This window comes from Megalobrama amblycephala, linkage group LG24 (assembly GCF_018812025.1).
Source record: "Megalobrama amblycephala isolate DHTTF-2021 linkage group LG24, ASM1881202v1, whole genome shotgun sequence".
In the NCBI taxonomy this organism is placed as follows: Eukaryota; Metazoa; Chordata; class Actinopteri; order Cypriniformes; family Xenocyprididae; genus Megalobrama; species Megalobrama amblycephala.
In genome coordinates, this window is record NC_063067.1 from 8,198,409 (window position 1) to 8,220,947 (window position 22,539).

At 37.2% G+C, this 22,539-nt stretch overlaps 1 protein-coding gene across 1 annotated transcript; it reads right to left on the minus strand.

The window, feature by feature from the left end:
* Window positions 1-1,408: 1,408 nt before the first annotated feature.
* Window positions 1,409-21,993, minus strand: jph2 (junctophilin 2). The gene is given in 7 exon segments (XM_048177214.1): window positions 1,409-2,918; window positions 3,028-3,124; window positions 4,230-5,188; window positions 6,437-6,555; window positions 13,141-13,960; window positions 21,197-21,236; window positions 21,238-21,993. Coding segments are annotated over 6 exon segments (2,358 nt in total). The 5' UTR covers window positions 21,577-21,993; the 3' UTR covers window positions 1,409-2,918; window positions 3,028-3,043.
* Window positions 21,994-22,539: the final 546 nt, after the last annotated feature.

Here is a 22,539-nt window from a genome sequence, read left to right on the forward strand (position 1 = left end):
GTAAAAAAAACCTTTTTTTTTTTTTTTTTTTTTTTTTTTTTTGGAGCTTACTTCAACGCCATATTAACGAGACAATCGAGGAGGTGCCTTCATCTTTTTTTCCCCTGGTGTAATTTGTATTAATAAGCATTCATTTACTGTGGTAACATAAGTTACTGCCGGTCTTTTATGTTGAATATAATGTATATTGTATTTGAAACATTTGAATGGACTGATAAAGGGAGCTGTAAAATATTGTTGAATTACAATGTTGTTTTGACTATAATAATGTACCAAATCTAACTCGTATAAATATTACAGTATTATAGAAAAATACTATCTATACATTTATAGGTAAAATCGAACTCCTAACTAAATGGCCAATTTTGAGCACTTCGGTTTGGAACGACCCTTCAATATGGTGGCCATGATTGCTTCACTCCGAAGTTCCCTTTGAAGGGCGATCTATTCTGTTTGGAACACACCGCTAGTAACCCTTCAGACCTTGATTAGCTTGTTCAGGTGTGTTTAATTAGGGTAGATGCAAAACCCTGCAGGACTGTGGCTCTCCAGGACTGGAGTTTACCACCCCTGATATAGTATGTCTCTAAATCAGGGGTCCCCAAACTTGTTCCTGGAGGGCCGGTGTCCTGCAGAGTTTAGCTCCAACTTGCATCGGCACGCCTTCCTGGAAGTTTCTAGTATGCTTAGTAGGACCTTAATTAGCTGCTTCAGGTGTGTATGATTAGGGTTGGAGCTAAACTCTGCAGAGACACCGGCCCTTCAGGAGCAGGAATGGTGACCCCTGCTCTAAATTTATCTTCATGTTTGTTGCATTGATTTGATTGTAGCTAAATTTAACACCACAGGCTTTCTTTTAATACATCGTCATACAGTAATTTAATATATTTTTTTTAATAGTGAATACTCATTTACAGCAATGTAATTTTGAGTGTAGCATGATCTGTCTGCTTTTTGAATGTAGAGGGCAGTATTGCTGTACAAATGGCAGTTCTAGTGTGTTGAACAGTGCAGCAGAGTAATTAAATGTGAACTGACCGATCTTTCTTGTCAGTTTTCTATTGCCTCTGCAAATGCTTAAGTGTTGACGACTTACCACTTTATCGGAGTGAAATATACTTCACATGTACCAGAGTAAATGGCGTTAGAAGAGGCCCGTCAACCACCCTAATCTAAAATTGGGCCTGGCATTCAGACCCTGTCAGGGGAGAATATGTCAAGCTGGTGGACAGGTGGAGTTTAAATATATATTCTTTGTTCCCACTTGCCTCTTAGACAAGAGAAGATTCAGCATCAATAGAAATTTTGTGGTATTGAGTTGTCAGAAGGCAAACTTCAGATAATGATGAATATGCAGTGGAACAGAATGCTAAGGTCCAACACTGAAAAGTAAAGAGAATGACAGTTGTGCAATTGAAAAACATTTATTTGAATTGTGTGGTGATTTTTCTTTTATTGTAATGACTCAATTGTGAGTGCTGAGACACAAGAAACTTAAGTGGAGAAGAGGGAGATTTGCAGGAACTTTCAAAAAGAGAAAACCTCAAGTAATGAAATGTATCATAACCATGCTGAATACTATTTCTTTAATTATTAACTAAATGTAATGCATTTGCAAGTCATGTTACAGAAACCATCTTGTGCAACTTGTATTTGTACAGCTTGATCTACAATTCTCTTTGCGAATACAGCATCTATTCTCAGCAGATACTTTAAACATTTAAGGCTGCAAACTAGTGAAAAACAAACTAAAATGTCTAGTGATTTTAAAGCTATAATAAACAAGGGATAAAATCTATTTCAGATACAACTATTCTAGGTATGACTATTTATAACACCCCTTTATTTAATCAATAAATAACATTTTGGACATTTAACACAATATTTCCAATAAGACCTTTACAAATTTGAGGTAACATTTATAGTCTATGAGGGGTAAATTGAGAATCTCTGATACTGCATTAGATAAAATCATTAAATGTGCATTTTTCTGATAATGTACATAATTTAGAAATGTACAAAAACACTCAAATGTCCACACATGCATAAAAGATTTGGGACATTTTCACTTAGTTTGTTGCACAACCTGGTTTTGACATTCTCAAATCTCTTGCATACTGTTTTATGTCTAATACAGGCAGAAAAAATGCTGAAGAACCATCACAAATTCACAGTACAACAGTTAGTAAGCCACAACATTTTTTTTTTCAGGTTCCATTCAGTAAATAGTGGTATTTTTAGATTCTTGTTTAAAATCTCAACTTTTGGAGGTCCTCTCTATAGGGATGATATAGCTTAATAATATAAACCTACTTTTATCTTTATAGACCTCATTTTCATATTAAAATGTTCTCATAACTCTTTTTATACCAATTGTGTATTTTGTGGAGACGTTAAGACATTGAATGTGCATACAGCATCTGAGATTGTGATGCATGATGCTACCTGGTGTTAAAGCATAAGTGCACTGGTGGATTTTATGTGTGTTCTAGCCATTGTAAAGAAAAAAACAGGATTGACCCATTTCGTAATGTCATAACTATTTGTTTATTCTCCAAAGATGAATATTATGTGCTAATTGACATGTTCTGCTCTATAGGATATGTGACATGATTGTGAATGTGCACAATGTAAATTAGCCCTTATTATAGATGATTCGTTCCAGCTGCATTAGACTTCAACAAAACTGTTCAATGCAGCAGTACCTTTTACAAACAAAGCAAATGCTTTATTTTAATGTTCAGGCATTGAGACACACCGATCATTTGGGAGCACTCGGTCCAATTACAGATGGCAACCATCTGAGTAGCTCAGGAGGGCTGCTCTGAAACTGGATAACGCAACAACAGAGCCGTTAATGGAGCGCAGTGCATCCTCACAGCTCCCCACGGTAGTTTCTTTCACCTGGATGGTTTTGGCTAGAAAAAGGTGTGTGTAATAATACCCACAGTGTTTTTACAACGGAAAATATTAATAAATGCACTCAAAAAAAATTGTAGGATAGAGGTAGGAGATGTAGCAACTTACCTTAGGCTTTATCATCTCAAGACAAGATGTGAACAAAAAGAATTGCCAAACCAATGTTCAGGAATATAACCATGCAGATCATAATCGTGTTTGGCCCCTAAGAAAAAAAAACAACTGTTAGTGTCTATTGTGTAAACCTAATAATCAAATGATGGTGATCCAGGTGGAATTTACTTGTGGAATTGCTCAACAGCAGAGTTTAGCTCCAACCCTAAATAAACACACATGAACCAGCAAACCAAGCCTTCAGAGTTACTTTCTAGGCAGGTGTGTTGGAGCTAAAACTGTAAGAAGGTGGCCCTCCAGGAGCAGGATTGTCCACTCCTGTTCCTGTAGGACAAGTGTGTTGAGGTAGGTTGGAGCTAAACTCTATACAGGACACTGGCCCTCCAGCCAGGTGCAGGATTGGACACCCCTGCTTTAGAGGACCCATAGAAATAAAATCCCAAATTTTTCAGATGCAATGGGTGAAAGTCTTTCCTCTTGCAAATAATTTTTTTTCTTCCATACTAGGAGCAGCTGATTGGTGTGGCATATATTCAGTGAGCCACGAAAATGCTGCTGTGAAGCAATGCAATACTGGGTTTCTGACAGACCTCAAGGGGCTTTCTGAAGGTGAGAATTTGTCATTTTGAGGGTTCAGCCTTGAATAGATATGCCTGATTGTGAAAAATGTGGTCAGAGGACCGGAGCCAGGGCTAGATTTCAAGGAACACAATCTGTGGGTGTTTCAGATCAGTGAGTTTCTGTCTACTCAAGAGCTGTTCAGAAGAATGAGCTTTCTCATAACATGGCCAATTGGGAGGACATCTGAAGCTAAGATAGGTACAGTGTACACTGAATTGAGATTCACTGATTAATGCAAGAAAACAAGGCTTTGGTTATTCAAAATAAACAAATTCAGGCACCAGAATAAAAGTGGTTCCAACACATTCAGAAAGATATTGTAGGACTGAGTGAAACAAAGAGACTAAGAAATGTAATCTGTTTTTCCTCTGAAATCTAACAATAATTATTTGTAGTTACATACTGTACATACAAAGAAAGGTTGTAAAAAGCAATTTTGTTGAATTTTTTTTTATGCTTTGCAAGTCTGGAAGTCTGTCTGCAATCTTTGGGATGTCTAATGGGATTCAAATATCCATTGAAAAGACCAATTGAGACCTCATAAAGAATATCAAGGTTTGATTTGTTTGCCTTACCTCATCTAGCTCCAGAGACTCTTGTGTGGCTTCACTAGTGGTTTTCACAATAGACCTCTGCCTCATCTCAATTTTGGCCTCGACCTTGGCAACTGGTTTAGCAACCGGCTTGACAACAGGTTTAGGTTCTGGTTTAGGCACTGACTTGGGCTCAGGCTTTGGTGTAGCTTTCGGGGCAGGGCTTGGTTCTCGTTTCGGTGAAGGTTTAGGCTCAACTTTGTTGGTTAATTTCTTCTCCTCCCTTACTTCTGTCCAAGACCTAGGCTTGATTTCTGTCATTGAAGCAGGGCGCTCATTTACAGGCTCCCTCGTTTCAGCTCTATGTTTGACTTCAGCAGCCTTTGGCTCTGGTGTGACTGCTTTGGAGGACAGCTTAGAGGCAGGGCGAGGTGGTTCTTCTTCGTCGGTGTGGAGGACGAGGTTGGTTCTTACTGGCTTTGCAGCAGGTACAGGTTCTGCTGCTTTTGACTCTGAGTCCATTTTCTGCAGGGCTTTGATTTCCAGGTCCGAACCCTGCTCGGCTTTGGCACTTTGGCGGCTTGGGGTACGGGATGGGGCCTTGCTGCTGGGAGCAGAATGCTCCTCGGGAGCGGCTGCTGGAGCGGGAGCAACAGCAGGAGTGGAAGACGGAGTGGTGGGTCTACTGCTCGGCCTACTACCTGCTCGACTGCTGCCTCTGCTACCACTGCCTCGACTGGCCTTGTCTCCATTCCAGCTACCAGGGCTCAAGAGGTTTGGATCTTCCTTGCTGAGTGCCTGAGGGACGATGACTGGAGTGGGTGAGGGGGTGCGTGCAGAGGTGGAACTTGGTCTTGGACTTTCCATCTCATGCATGAAGGGGCTCTCTGGGGGCGTTGGTAGGGAATCCTCAGTTAACAAGGGCTCGTGCATCCCAATGTCCGTGTTCTCATTGCTCTCAGCAACCTCCTGCAGGGCTCGTTTTTTCAGATACTCAGGACCTGAGGGACACCATGTGCATTATTAGAATATAGATACTGATATAATTATAATAATATAAATATATGATACTGACTAATTAAAATTTAATGCTGACATATTTACACATAAAATAGAGTGATTTACATGCACAAATTACATGCTTATGTTTTGCAGGCTTTTATTTCCGTTCCTAAGCAACCCATACAATTACGCTCTCTGCTGCCTCCACAAAATAAGTTGATGTTATCTGGTAAATGTTGGTGTTTGAGGTAAATTCATCTTAGGTTTCTGTTTATTAACCTGTGATGCCCATCTTGTGTAGAATAAAATACCTTTTCTAATCACTGATAAGACCACTGTACATTTATAATCACTTTTACAGTTGATATTTACAGATATTTAAATTTTTAAATAAAAATTGTCAAAAGAACAATTAAAATCTTAAAGTATAACTTTAATTCTTCTTTTTTTTCTGTCATTCCTGACAATTGCTTGGTCTCACATTTAGTATCATAAAGGAGTGGATGATATAATAGACTGCACTATAACCATTTTTCATGCAAAATAAATAGTTTTGTGTTATTTTAGTTTTCATTAAAATTCTTACAAGTGCTGGCTGTTATGAGATAATTGGAAGTGCATGCATTAATGTATTTGAGGGTATACTGGAGTCCATATTTAAATTTGCTGCCTCACTGTCTGAACCTTTATCACATTATCACATTTCTTTCCTATTATTTTCACAAAAGCGCAAAAGAGGCCTATACTGTATTTTTAACACTGAAACACAAGACCAGGGTCTTGAATAACATGTTCAGTTTCATGCTGACAGAGGCCAAGAATGCAACCACTCAGGGGCAGAATAATAATGCGTACTTTAAGAATAAAGGTGAAATGTGATCGCTCTCTCAGTTTTGTCTAAGATTTTGGAGACAGACAGTGCCAAAATAAAACCGTCAAAAGCTTAGCAGTGCCTTTCAGATGAACAGACACTACTGAGAGGCTTGTTTCCCGGCAATCTAATCCTGTTTCAGACACTCAGATGTTTACATGTGGGCTTTAGGGACTTAAGACATTAACAGCACAAAGACTGTTCTGTAATGAATGCTGCCGTACTGTAAATCTGACTTTGTCTGGATTAACAAGCATACCTGCTACGTTTACTTCTCTGAGCTCAAACACACTGTCATTGGACTGGGAGGATCTTAACCAGCCTCTGACCCTGTGTGGCCAATGTTGATATACATTTAGCAAAGTCTTCTACCTACCTGGTTGATGGAAGGAGGGAGAGAGCTCTCTGGCAACCACACGAGCGATACTAGACTCATTGTTAGAAGCGATAGCAGACTGTTCTGCGGCGTCTCCTTTGCTTTTGGCATGGGCCGTTCTGTAAAGAGGGGGAAAAGGCATTTAGTCAGTGGTATTAAATCAAATATTTGGAAATGCTGGGAAATCAAGTCTTGTGGCCAAGAATTAGATTGGTGCATTGCAATCGAATTACCAACACCCCACAGGAAGTTAAAATGGAATGAGAGGAAGCGGAATTTACTGATTTGCAATTCATAGATATTCAACAATGGTAATGCATTTTGGGAAGTATTCTTCCACCCTGCTCCAGAAAAGTTTATTAAATATATTTTAAAAAAATTAATTGAATATAATTTGATATTTATCATTTAATAAATATATTTCTAAATTGTAAAATAATCATATGTAATAAAATTAACTTGTAGATAGTTTGTATAATGTTTACTTATACTTGTTTATGTATATTTGTATTGAAAAACTTGTAATAAATAAATGCAGCTACATTAATTTCTTTTAAATGTCTATTAAAGGCATTCTCAATTCTATTCTGAATGGTGCGCATCCTGCTTACATATTTGGCAGATGTTTTTAACCACTCACAGTGCATTCAAGCATCTTTTTTTTTTGTATCTTCTATTCCCTGGGAGCCAAAACCATGGTCTTGGCATGCACTACCAGTTGAGCCATAAGGACTGATTTCTATGGCATCAGTAAAACCAAAATAGAAATTCATTGGGACTTTACGTTAACACCTGTCTACAACAGATGTATAAATGTAATATGATGTATCAGAGTTTCAGAGGTGCACTAATAAAGAAAAACTTTTTTGCATTAGAATTTTCATGTGGCAAAGATACCACCTTTAGTCCTCATATAGTTGGGCTATTTGTTATGTTATGAGAGGAAAGGCATGTCACTTTTTCCCATAATATTAGACGTGTATTTGTCTAATTTCAACCCATATCTTGCTGGTAGAACCAGAGCAACCCAAGACACCCCGTCTCATCTTTATTTGGAGAGATGGGTTAGCAGTTGTCTACACTATAAAAAGTAACATTAACATCCCCTCAGCACTTAAGAATCCCAGTACCCATCCCAGACAGTGCACTCGAACAACAATAACACTGAAGAATGTTCCAGAGAAAACCCCACTGACCCAAGAGCTGCAAGAGTTTGGGTTGCTCGCGGCGTGTTTGACTAGAATGCAAGAGGAAGAAGTGTGCTGGGGGTCGAATGACAAGGGGGTTATTTATAGCAGAGGAGGGTGTCCTCTTCACCCACTGAGCTAAAACTAAAATAAATCACTCTTTTAACACCATGCACCTCACAGTGAGAGATGAGTACTGCTGTGATAAGACACGCTCCTTTAGAGAAGACCACCCTTTATTCTTTACCGCATGCACTGGTTATATTCATGAGGTAAATTATTCATGTGTTTTATTGGTGTTGGTCACATTAGGAATTACTGCACACTGCAAAATTACAGTGCAGGCCACAAAACATTAGTTTCAGCTGCGTGATTTGACAACAAACACCTCTTTCCATGTTTGCACATCAGTTATGCAGGAAATTCAAAGATTTACACATTTATTGTTTTTCAACAATGCGTACGCATGCAGTACAGATGATAAACCTTCACTCTTAAACTTTTTGTTAGTCACTTTGATTTAAAACAGCTTTGTAGTATTTACTATGTGATATTTTCCATACTGTAATTTTATCCTGAGTTCAAAATAGCCAGACCACTTAAAGACACTGTACTGAGGGTGGCTGTAAGTGGAACGTTTAGACCCTCCCATTGGTATGTCGTAGATATACAGTACATTTACAGTAATATCTGCAGTAAATTCTAGGCAGGTGCTTTCATAAATTCAAAATTCTAAAATCTATCTATCTATCTATCTATCTGTCTGTCTGTCAGCTCAATGACTGACGTTAGAATCACTCTTGCTGATGAACGATAGTTAGCTATATGTAGGAACAGTAGCATAATTTATAGATATTATCTAACATAAACTCTCTCTAATCTCTCGACTTGGTTTTTCTTTCGATCCACCAGTAAAATGTTTGCCATTCTTATTTTATTTTGATAAGCATAAATTCTCTTACATGTAGCATAAATGAGAAAATATTTACTTAAAGATGCCGAAAAAGCTTAAAAGGCATTAAAAAGCATCGTAGTCCAATTATGCAACCGGATATCATGTACTCTGATAATCACCAATAAAATGAGCTGCAGTGGCTGAGTTCAAAAACTAAGCAGGGTGTTGTACATCTATATACCGCCAGCCTTCTCACTCATTTGCTGGATGGGCAGAATTTATATCCCATGAAATGATCCGACACCATTGCTGACGCATTTCTTTATGCAATATCATCAAGAGCTCTTTTGGTTTACCAAGATCAGGATTTTCAGGGAATAGACTGTATATTCATATTTATATATATTAGATAATATACAATATTTATATCTATATTAGTTAACTATATATATTTTTGGAGGAATGTGAGAGTGGAAGATTACATCAGGTTTGTCTGTGTGTGTCTAAGAAGCTGAGGATAGAAGAGGCTATCAGCTGTTGCATTCCCCCATGATTGTGATATAGCAACAGTGCCTGTCCTTTTTTAGGCAGGCCTTCTTTTCTGACACCAGCCCATGTGCGTCATTTACACCCAGTGCCGTGGCCTCCGAGGAGTCTCGTCTTCCCTATGCTGTTCTAAAAACACTATGATTAGAGCAAAGGGGCTAACCCACACCTAGACCCCACTGAACAAACTCTACGCCCAATATGTATATATTGTTTTTGTCTCTGATCTCCGGTGGAGGGCAAGGAAGTCTGGCAGAAATAGGACACGGGGTTGCAGATAGGCTTTGGATTATGCAAGGTAAAAAAAAAAAAAAATAGCCTACTTTATGATTTTATTTTTTATTTTATTTTATTAAAAATATATATTTTATTTTATTTTATTCAAACCTATTGTTGGCCATAAATCCTGAGTAAGAATCCCAACTAGCATACCATTGTTGCATGTTTCACTGCCACATTTAGGCCAGTCATACTGTAAACCAGTGGATCTCAATCTTTTTGACTTCAAGCCCCCTCTCCCTCCTCCCCCACTCACAATTTCTACTAAATAAAATATTTTATAGACTTGAGAATAATTAGAAAGATGTGTATTCGTTATAAAAAATAACCAAATAAGACATTTTTAGTTGTTTCAACTTATTTTCATGCTTGTTTTGTCATATTTTAAAAAAATTTAAGTCATCCTGAGGACCCCTTTAAAGTTTGTTGAGGGCCCCTAGAGGGCCCCGTCCCTCCTAGTTGAGAACCACTGCTGTAAATGATAGGGTATATAGGGTATTGATATTTTTGTCATTCAGAAGCAGACTGAAAGTGTTTCTGTTTCTGTGCTTATCCATACTTTGACCTGAATGACAACAGAAAAGTTACTGCCAAGTTCATTGTAGACAGTTGTGTGTTGGTTTTGATTTCCGGTTGTTGTTTCTGATCTGTCTGGGTTGGTCTAAGGAGTCTGTTTGTCTCTTATTGCCAATAATGATAAGATCAGATATATCCCCTTCAAACAATGATCTGGCATTTAGAAAGTGACATGGAGGTGTATGTTAAAGGGATCCTTGATTATGATTTCACTTTTTTAACTTTAGTTAGTGTGTAATGTTGCTGTTTGAGCATAAACAACGTCTGCAAAGTTACGATGCTTAAAGTTCAGTGCAAAGGGAGATATTTTCTTTTACAGAAATCGCTTTTTAAGGACTACAACAAAAGGGCTGAGGGACTACAACAAGCTTCCTCCCGGGTTGGTGACATCACTAACCCTAAAATTTACATAAACCCTGCCCCCGAGAACACACAACAAAAGGGGTGAGGCCATGTTGGGCTGCTTTAGAGAAGAGGAAGAGTTGTTGTAGTAGAGTGTCGTTACCATGCCGTCATTTTACGCCGGACTGCTTCACAAACGAGGGTCAATTCAACGCTGGATTTGCACAAAAGATTAACATGACGGCACATGCTAGTCGATGAGCAACTACACAGCAACTACATAAATTTATCCACTAACCGTTCAGAAACATCCAGTATCATTCTAAAAGTTATAACTACTGAGTCTCTCCATCAGTGTTCGACTCCGGTTTGAACAATGTAAGGTTGAACGCCGTTACTGACAATCGTCATTTTGGCTGCGTGAGATTCTCCAGCTTTGTTGTTGTTGAGCAACCGAAGCGCAAGCTGTTAAAGCTCCGCCCTCTTCTGGAAAGTGGGCCGGGAGCAGCAGCTCATTTGCATTTAAAGAGACACACACAAAAACGGCGTGTTTTTGCTATAACGCTATAATAAATTATTTGTGGGGTATTTTGAGCTGAAACTTCACATACACATTTTTGGTGCACCAGAGACTTATATTACATCTTGTAAAAGGAGCATTATAGGTCCCCTTTAACAATAGGCTCCTTATTTGAACAGTCTTTACTTAAACATTACTTGAATGTTATTCTGGCAGGTATGAATGTTTTGCTTATGTATAAGGAATGAGAACAATGAAGTCTTGTTTTTTGTTCCTAAAATGTGGTCTTTGATTGACTGGTTTTCTTGTCATTGTGTGCAGTCTGGTTTAAGTCTGCTGTCATGTTGTCATCTTTAATAATGCATGAATTCATTTTTATGGGAAGAGCATCAACAGCAGTGTGCATTTGATGACTGAGAACTCAGGGCTGTTTGTCTTTGGTTTGTGCATCTCCTTACAAGGAGGGAAGATTTTATCAAAGCCGCTGCACCTGAATTCAGCCTGCTGTTTATAACCGTAAGCATCGCAATGATAAACTGCAGATGCTGTCAGGAGTGTGTGGAAATCTAAATATTTTATCCTGGAGGGAAGCTGTATTATTAGTGTCAGTGCGTTACACTCCTCTTTATCATGTCTGGAGCTAGGCCTAGCCACCAAGACGCCACAAATAGAAAAGAAGCTTGGAACATGGGGCATGCTTTGAGACTGTTTATTTCTGCATTTGGACAGACTGTCTGGAAACCAACACCAAGGTGGTATCAGGATGTTTTTTGTTTTTGCACATGTTATGTAAAACCCACAAAGCACATCCTCTGGCTGGCAACACTGTGTAAGCGTTGACATAATTATTAGTTCTTTAGTTGACATAAATATTGAGTTATTTTTCAAGTCTTGTGCTTGAACGGACAAATTCATACAAACATTATGTCAACATCCCAGTCTTGGCAAGTATCCTAGCAAACAAAGTAGGTTATGTCTTAAGTGAACTTAAACACTCGAGAAAGAACGCATGTGTTCAGTATCAGTGTACTGTATCCGTGCATTATATCTTAAAGTGACAGCAGCCTAATATTCCTGCTGTCTGTATATGTTTTTATTGTTAATCAAACAACACAAGACAATGAAATCATTCATTGCTCTTGACTGAATAGCTTTTGTAACTTGATTAATAATCAATGATTAATCTGTATTTAATTCACACAATGAATATTATATGCAATGTTGTTTTTACATTTGATTAGCCACTTTATTCAATTTCTGCATCTGGAAACTACTGTTGGATACCTGAAAAACCTGAAAAGCATTGTTTATTTATTTGTTTATTTATTTTATTTGTATATTTGCTCTACTGTATTTATTTTTACTGTTTCTTGTAGTTTGATTATTTGTTGTTATTTTCTTTATTTTTATTGGACAGTAGTCCTTTTTTCCCTGAACATAGCGCATACCGAACCGTACTGAAACCGTGACCATAAAACCTGAACCATGAGTAATTTGAACCTTTGCTCCCATATATATATATATATATATATATATATATATATATATATATATATATATATATATATATATATATATATATATATATAGTTATATAATATAATATAATATTGGAATAATTACATTTTTTATGTTTTTGAAAAAAGTTTTTAATGCTCCCTAAAGCTGCATTTATTTGATCATAAATACATTAAAAACAGTAATATTGTTTTTATTATTACAATTTGAAAGAACTTTTTCATTTTAATATATTTAAAAAAAAAAAAAAATTATTCCTGATTTTTCAGTATCATTACTCCAGTCTTCAGTGTCACATGATCCTTCAGAAATCATTCCATTACTTACTGTTGATAAAATAAATGCAGCCTTGGTGAGCTTTAGAGACTTTAAAAAACATAAAAACATAATTATTCCAGTTTATAATGAGTTAAATTATGATTATATAATTTTCAGTCAAGGCATTTACAAAATAATTTTGTGTAATTATGTTAATTTTTTAGTTAAGCGTATTTAAATTGAATTAAAGTATTTAAAATTAATATTTCATGTCCTACTTTAAATGTTATTGCCATGTAGGTGAAATATACAGTCATTATACAGTAGCAAAATAAACCCTCTCTTTCTAGATGATACAATAAAAGTCCCGATCACTGTATATTTTATATATATATATATATATATATATACACACATACACACACACATATATATATATATATATATATATATATATATATATATATATATATATATATATATATATATATATATATATATATATATATATACACTGTATTTATTTATTTATTTCATTTTTACACCTAAACAATAACCACAATTGACCAGTTAAATGATTTACCTTGAGTTGGCGATTTCGGCCTTCTGTTTGGCTATGGCGGCTGCCCTCTGGGCTCCCTCCACACTCCGCTCCACTTTCTGCTTAATCTTAGTGCCCTTCAGCTGAATCACCTTCTTCTTAACAGACTTCACCAGCAGGTTGTTAACATACTTGCCTTCTTCTTTTCCACCCTCTGCGAATGTGGTGCACCCATAACCGTGACGTTGGTTGTTCAGCCATTCGCCCTCATATTTAAGCCCACTAGAACGTTCACTGATCCCATAACCTGCCCGCTTGTCATTTTTCCACTCTCCCATGTAGACTTCGGTGGTGGTGGCGTCAATGTCCGACTCCACGGGGGGAAACTCTTGACCTTCACCTTCCCCTTCGCTCTCACCCAGGCTGATGGTGGAGTTGGCATCGCTGGCGGCGGAGCTAAGAGCTGAGTCACTCCGCAAAAAGCTGATCTTGCTCTTCTGGCTGGAGAGAGAGGTGCGGGAATCGGATTTCTTCAGCTTGCCAAGAAGTGAGCCACGGCGGAAGAGGCCTTTCTTTTTGGGCTTGACCGCATCTGGGTCCACTTGCAGGGTAAGGGCGAAGCCGCCACGAGATGGGCCCAGAGGCATGGGCGAGTTGACCAGGGTCTCCTGGCCTGATGCATTGGTGGCGGTGATGACCGGGATGTCCTGCTGCAGGAGCGTCCCATTGCTGTGTTCACTACGCAGGGAGCTCAGAGAGTTCCGCAGAGGAGAACGCACCACCGCTGCCATGCCGTAGGGAACACTCTGACGTACCCCATAGCCGTGCCGCATGCCACCAGTGAACTGGCCCTGGAAGGTACCTGTATTGCCAAAGACATTAATCAGGCAACGTTAAAAAGATAATTCCCCTAAAATTGGAAAATTCTGTAATGTCGTTCCAAACCTGTATGACTTAATTTCCTCAGTGGAACACAAAAGAATTTTTCCAAATAAAAATGATATTTTGAAGTTGTAAATAAAAAGATGGTAACACTTTAGTTTTGGGTCCAATTCTCACTGTTAACTAGTTGCTTATAAGCATACCTATTTCTAGGATATTGGCTGTTTATTAGTGGCTTTTGAAGAACTACCATCATGCCTTCCATGTCAAACTACAATGACTATTAAACATATTTTACTGGACTGCAATGTTTTTTTTATGTAAACTGACAACGGTTTTATTCCGAGATGTTTAACTGATGTAGTTAAGAAAATATCACCTGAATGTACAGTTCAACATTGGATCAAAAAAATTAATCAAAGTTATTCTAAGAAGAAGGTTTTAGGACAACTTTGAAAGGTTTTGATCCACTTCAAATGTCGACTATTATATTTTAGAATTTCTATCTTGTATTAATATGAAATGTTTCATATAGTTTTTTGTTAATTGTGTGAACTTGTTTGTTCTGTTTTCGCCATGAAAATAGCCTTGTTGCTGACATGGCGTAAATACATAAATAAATATTAGTGGCTGTTTATAAGCACATATTAATGCCTTTTTATGCATGACCATATTCTACATTCCTTATTCCTACCCAATACCTACACTTAACAACTACCTTACTAACTATTAATAAGCAGTAATTAGGAGTTTATTGAGGCAAAAGTCCTAGTTAATAGTAAGTTAATCATGAGAATTGGACCCTAAACTAAAGTGTGAAAAAAAAAAAAAAAAAAAAAGATTATTGGAGTCCATTTTGTCTTTTTTACGTAAAAAATTCAAGTTTAATTCAATATGTTAAGGCCTGTTCACATGTCCACACCAACAGATTTATAAGAGCGCACTGCATTAATTCCGTCTGCTGCTGTTAAATGCTCGCGTTCTTTAAAGTCAGGTGGATTCTAAATGGCTCTCAATGTTTTTATCGTTCATCAGCTGAAAAAAAAAAAAAAAAAAAAACATTCCGAAAGTGATTACAATGATATTGTTCTTCTTTGCCGATATCATGATAGTTATAGTGTGGGCATCAGTGTTGGGGGTAATGCATTACAAATAACTTGAGTTATGTAATCAGATTACTTTTCCCAAGTAACTAGTAATGTAACGCATTAATTTTTAATTTACAACAAAATATCTGAGATACTTTTTCAAATAAGTAACGCAACCATTTGTTGACTGACAGCTCTCCTGTCCCCATGTTGAGAGAAACTGGGAGTAAGTGCAGAGGTGTGTGCGCTGTGTGAACATGATGGTTATCGTAGTTTTAGAATAAATGTATAAATGAATAAATCTCACTTGCAAAAAAAACAGATTCAGTATTATTATTAAAATGAATAAAAATAGTGAAATGCAATCTCAGAATATTACGCAAACCTGCCATATTTAAATATATTAAATTACACAAATATACTTTATGTATTTAATCTCACTTTTTTAACAAATGTCTTTACTGCTGATGATCCACTTCAACCGAACTAATAAGCAAAAATGACTTTAGATAAACATCACATATGAAAGTGTGTTGAACTTTCTTTTCCTGCATACTATTCCTTTTCAATTCAGAATGGCAGAACATCTGAAAGTTTTTTTTAAAACGGTGCCCTCTACTGTACAAACATGAATTTGCATTTCTTCCAGCCTTATTCATTTCACTTTTGGTGTGAAAGGGCCTTTACACTTGCCAAAAATGTAACTTTTTTTGTTGTTATTAAAAACAAATATTATTATTATTATTATTATTATTATTATTTAATAAGCAAGCCCAGCCCAGGTGAGAAACAGTCATGCAACGCATTACTTTCCATAAAAAGTAACTAAGTAACGCAATTAGTTACTTTTTTAGGGAGTAACGCAATATTGTAACGCATTACTTTTAAAAGTAACTTTGGGCATTTACTGTTTCTTTGTAATTATCTGTGAAATTTACAAGCAATTTCTGAGTGAAAACTGTTTCAAAGTAAATCCTACACCATTTTTTTTCTCCTGTGTACAGATAAAGTCAGTGATCTCCAATGTTGTTTTGGACCCCACTGCCATTCTTCAATATATATTCTCTAGCGCTCCACAGAAGTAAGAAAGTCATACAGGTTTGGAAGGAAACGAGTGAGTAAATGATGACAGTATTATCATCCCTTTAACTAAACTACAGATTGTATTACAACACTGCATTGTATTCAAATTCAGGCTACTCGTAAGCTCACTGTCACTTCAAGCATGTGAGACAATGGTATTTACAGCGGTACAACTGCTAGCGAGCCGTCTCTTTCATATCCACCTCTGGGGTAATAAACCACGTGTGGTTATTTATGTCATGGGGTCTTGTGGGTCTAGTCCTCTCATGCAACACATGTCTGAGATCCATCAGTACCCAGGGATGGGTAAGGCTATTTATTGTGCCTTTATTCACACAGTGCTGCACTAGCCCTTAACATTACTAATACTGATGACTCAGCTACCAGGTCAATAGATACAGTATATAGGAAGACACCTACACTAGACACTCTCTTAACATGATGTACAGTAATTGCACCCTTTTCAACCAATAAACAGTGACCGCAGAATGTATTTGGACACATACTATGAAATTTATGGGGGTTTTTTCAATAAATGACAAAAAATTAAACCATATTTGGATATACTGGTGAGCGATGTCATTTTTAGTGGATAAAATAAATCTTCTACAGGTATTTTTTATCAAAGTAACCTAACTATAAACATATTTCACTAATGTAAAGTACTTGTAAATTTTTGTGTTACATTTTCTAATATATATGTTATAAATATTGTATAATCTTATATTAGATATCCTAATGTTATTTTGTTAAATGTTTTGTTTGTCCATGTGCTGCTTGGTGCTGCTATTTTGCTATTTAATGCAGTGACATCCATACATTCTTAAGTCTGATTTAAGAATGTAAAATCATAAACATGCAAAGCTAAATCGATAATGTCAAAACAGCTGATTAGTCCCAAAAATAACACTGTGGTGTTGTTAAAAAAATCACACTTAATTCAAGACTAAATATTGAAAATATTTAAAGGTGCAAGATGTAAGAATTTTGCAGTAAAAAAAGCACTAGGCCAGTGTTATATATTTTGTTCACTTGAGTACTTACAATATCCCAAATGTTTCCAATTATTAGTAAATCGTGAGAAAATTGCAAATTTAACCAAGGCTCCGGGACGCGTGAGGAGTCGCCTGTCAATTGCGTCACACCTGCGTTACCCTCGGTTTCCGGTTTTATTTTGTAGAAACCATGGAAACACCAAAGAGGCTTTAATATTTACATGTTTTAATAGACAAGGGAGCAACTGTTTTGATATATTTATAGACAGAAAACTAATTATATAGCTCAACACGTTTAGTCTTATTGTTTAAATCTAATTTTCATGATTTTTTTTTTTGCTTGATTTTTCCATGCTTTACCATGCCTCAGAGAAAAACACTATTTTGTGAAGTAGCTAGCATAGCATAATCAGATGCAGCTTTATTTTTATTAACAGTAATACAGCATTTTCTCCATCATACAATACGTTTTAAAATTAATTGCATGCCATTTATCAACACAAGCCATCCAGCATTTAATATGATATTTTAATTTCGATCTATCTTACTGCAGTGTGTAACAGTGTCTCACAGCAGCCGCCGAGCGAACGCACAGAGTAACATTATAACATTTTCAACATACTCAAATGTATCTAAAATGATAAACAGAGCTGCGTTACCTCATACTCATGACCGGAAAAGCGGAGCGAGTCGCACAGTCGCAGCGCAGGCGACTGTGTCATAATAAAAGTCCCGCTGCTCGTGAGGCGTGTGTTGCGCAATCGCTCCAGCGGCCTCGTTCAGCTCCCACAACACTCGGCCCTGCTCTGCTTCATACTACAGTAACGTTAATAATCGCATCCATGAACATGATTTGTTCCCGAGTCCAATCCCTATTCTTTTCCACTGGCCGTTGAGGTGGAGACCACATGTCCAAGATTCCGCTCTCAAACTTGCCGTCATCTAGCTACGCCTTTGTTTTGAATAGGCCTCTAGCGACCTCTAGCGGACAGAAAATATTACATATTGCACCTTTAAAAGAAGGGAAGGTCAGTAAGTAGATCTAAATGTCGATGTAACAGCCTAATGTGGCTGCACAAAAGAAAATAACTTGGCCACTAGTGAATGAGCCTTTTTATTTGTACTCACACCACACATCCAGAAAGAACAGGATTTGTGACACTAATTTGTAACCAACCTCCATTCTGCACTGGCAAATGTTTCTTAGCAATAGGCATTTACCCAAAAGGCCATCTGTGGCAACACCAGGGTTCCATCATTGTAAGCCTCAAGTTCATACTACTAACATGAACTCAGTGAATGACTGTTAATCTGATTTTAATAAAGATATTTTCTGATTTTGTATTCATAAAGCTGGGTGCACAATGTACGATTAATAATGGTCCTTTACGACTGTTTCTTGTCAGATTGTACAAACATGATCCCTGCTGTAAACCATGTCACACTGTAGGATCTCAGTTGTTTTTAATGTCAGATTGTACGGCAGTCAAGACACGTTAAAATAGACGCACATAAGAAGACTCGTCTTGAGTTACGCCATCAATCCATGACATGTTCTCTGTCTGTGAGCTGCATTTACATGTGGGATAGAAATGGCGGCTAGCAAACAAAAATAATCTCCTGCATTAATTTTGATCATGGCTTTTCTTGAAAAAAAAAAAAATGAAGGCACGTGTGGAGCAAGTGGTGGTTTGTTGTTGCATCATCAGGTTCACGCTCCTATCGGTTCTTGATTTGACGGTTGTCGTAGAAGAAGTCACACTGCAGGTCTGTGTCTCAAAACTTCAGACACTGCCAGAATTTTGTCAGAGGTACAATTTGATCACAGTGGTCATTATTTGGCTTTCGGCGAACATGTGAAACTGATGATCAAAGACTTCAGATTTTGCCCCAGGATCAGAGGAATCTTTTAGGATTCTCAAAATGGCGGCCAAATCGTGGCCAAAACCTTACAGTGTGAACTCGGCTTAATAATCTTAGCCATGTAAAATGATCAGTGTTTAGGAAAGTTTCTTTTAAAAATAATGTTACAATATTGCGTTAACTTCCTATAAAGTAACTAATTGCATTACTTAGTTACTTTTTATGGAAAGGAATACATTACTTTTGCATTACTTTTTCTCACCTGGGCTGGGCTTGCTTGTTTATTTTTAATAAAAAAAAAAAAAAAAAGTTCTATTTTTGGCAAATCATCGAAGGTCAGCAGCAAAATGTGTGGTTAATAAAGTGAGATTAAATACATAAAGTAGGCCTGTATTTGTGTTATTTAACATATTTAATTATTCCAGGTTTGTGTAATATTCTTTGCATTTCTTAATTTTGAGGAATACTGAATCTATTTTTGTGCAAGTGATGTGAGTAAACCTGCTCACATTTGGTCTAGAAGAACTACAATAACCATCATGTTCACACAGCACACACAACACCTCTGCACTTACTCACAATTTCTCTCAACTTGGGGACAGGAGAGCTGTCAGTCAATAAATGGGAAAACAAAATCAAGCGTCAGTTCTGGCAGGTCACGTCAGTCAAGCTCGCATCAGCTGACTCCCAGGTGACTCACGTTTACCTATTGGAATACGACGCCTATCACAGCATCCATATATAAGCTCCTCAGTATTATCAGCAGCTAATTTCCCTCCTCCATCCCCAGCTCCTCCTCTCTTCAGTCAGGATTGGCCTTATGATTCCCCTGAATCAAACTAATTCTTGAAATATGTAAATTATTGACATTAATTATATCTGCATATGTTCAGGGAGTTCTTGCCCAGGGGTGAGTTTCCCGAAAGCATCGTTGGTGAACCATGGTCGTAAGTCCCATTGAACTCTATTGGTAACGACGGAACTTGCGACCATAGTTCGCTTTGGGAAACGCACCCCAGAACAGAACCATACTGCCAATACAAACTCTATGCATTATCAATCATATTTGACGATAGTGGTCCTGACTTGTGCTACTCATTTTAAAAAGTAACTCAGATATTTTGTTGTAAATTTAAGAATAATGCCTTTACTAGTTACTTGAAAAAGTAATCTGATTTCATAACTCGCATTATTTATAATGTTACCCCCAACACAGATAAGGATACATATATAGGTAGGCCTACTGTGTAGGTAGAGTTGGGAACCTACTTTTCGATTACAGTAGTATTGTAAACTATACTGTGCAGGAATGTTAATTTTCTGCACACAGTGATATGATCTTATTACAATCTCCTTTTTATTCATTATTTGAATCAAAAGTTAAGACATTTTATACAAAACTGGATTGAAATGCAAAATAACCATTTCCGAGATGTACGTGTACAGTGATAAGGTAACGTGACAAACATAATGAAGTCGTGTATAGCATATTATTGTGAAATGCTTATTAAGGTATAATACAGTTTAACTTGGCTACTATTTAAAAAATATATATCAGATATTATTCACTAAATGGTGTTCTAGTATTCCATTCTAAACACAGCCACTGTGTTTACTGCACTAGCTACTTTTTAGAGTGCGTTAACACAGCGCGATCGGTGTACTGCAACAAACGATTCATATGATTCGTTTTTTAGCGAATCAAAACCACGATTCAGCGCGACCAGGTTCATTTGATTCTCGAACGAATTATGAGCCGGTTCCTTTTTGTGGATCAAATTAATTCCACTCGATTCAATGCAATTCGTTAAATAAGTGTTTTTTTTTTTTTTTATTAATAAAATATATTACCACATTTTTGTTAGTTTAGTAGCACCTATTTTTGTTCATAGTTATGATTAAACATTCAGCTTATTTTTGATTTGTAGCCTAATAAGCGATGTGTTATATTGAAATCTGAAATTATCTATTTTTTGTCTAATTTATCAATAACAAACTGAGGACTAAATACAAATAAGAATTGCATTTTCCCCCTTTGATGATTTTGAAGACTCGTTAAGACTGAAAACAGACTCGTTGAACTCCTCACCTCAGGTGTAGGTATTGCGTTACATACTAACCCTTGTCTTAAAATGTCAGCTCACAGTGTGCAGTTTGCACTCACAAAAGTTCATTCTCCGACCTTACCGCCATCCGCATAGGTCTCCGTGCCATAACCATCCTGCAAGTCCATTATTCCAAGTGCCCTCGTATTTGGCACCGCTGCCCTGACTGATGCGCGTCCCGTATCTGCCTTTGAATCCGTGCGTCCACTCTCCCTTGTAGATCCAGTGTCCTTTGGTCTCCACACCTAGACCATGACGCTTCCCTTGGGACCAATAACCCTCGTATGTGTTTCCACTCGGCCAGGTGTAGACTCCCACCACCTCGAACCCATAATTCCAAGAACCGGAGAACTCTCCTTGTCCTTTAGGTCCGGTACAGATCCCGTGCCCGTGCGCTTTACCTCCCTCCCAGCCTCCACAATAAGCTCCGCCATCATCGAACTCAAAGCGACCTCCGCTCATCACTCTTAATGCAATTACTACTAACTTTTGAAACTTTCAGATGTGACTTCAAAAATCAACAACAACGAACGACTTGATCTCTGTCAGGCGCTGTTAAATCCATCTGTCGAATTCCATTGATGCGTAAAATGGAGAGAGAAGATCTTTTCCTTGTGCTGAACTTGTAGAATCGTCGTGTAGGCTCATCATTTGTTATATCCTTGATAAAAAAAAAGTAAAATAAACGTCCTAAAACTTGAAGTTGAAATTACTTGGGAGAGGGAGGATTGCTTTTTGTTTGTTTTAAAAAATGTTGTTACATGATATTGTTTGAGTTTACAATCATCTATTTAATCGAATTGTCGAGCCAGTGGTCTTTCATGGCTTTCAACCCCTCTCCCCTCTCCCTGCCTCCCCTCTTGGATATGTGTTAGCAGTCCCAACAAGGCTACCAGATCCCAACACCGTTCCAAAAATACAGGCCAATCGGCCCTCAGCACCCAGGCACTTTTAAAAGCGCTGCCAGATCACTTGCAGGATAGGGTTTGGGCTCAGTGTCCATATCAGGGGTCGGTGGAGTCTGAGTCTGTTATTTTAAGTGTTTATTCTCAAAGTTAGATTCTAGAAACTGTTCATGTAGTTGCATCCCTTTTCGTTTTTGCTACAGGGCACAAAAACTTTTCTAGAGTAATAAAAACAGAACGAAAAGTGAAAAAGTGAGTACAGTAAACAAATCATCCAAGATTTGACCTTTTAGGTTTTGCAGAGTTCAATTAGAGTTACATCAGTCTGATAGTGCAATAAAAATAACAAATATGATATTGCACCTAAAATTATTCCTGTTGTATATTGGTTTTCTGATTATTTATTTATGTATTCCTAAGATTCCTTTTCTTTGTTTACTTAACCTTAAACTTAACTTTACTTCCTCACACTTGTTTTGTACTTATTCCTTTGATTTAATTATACTTTATTCTCGCCATG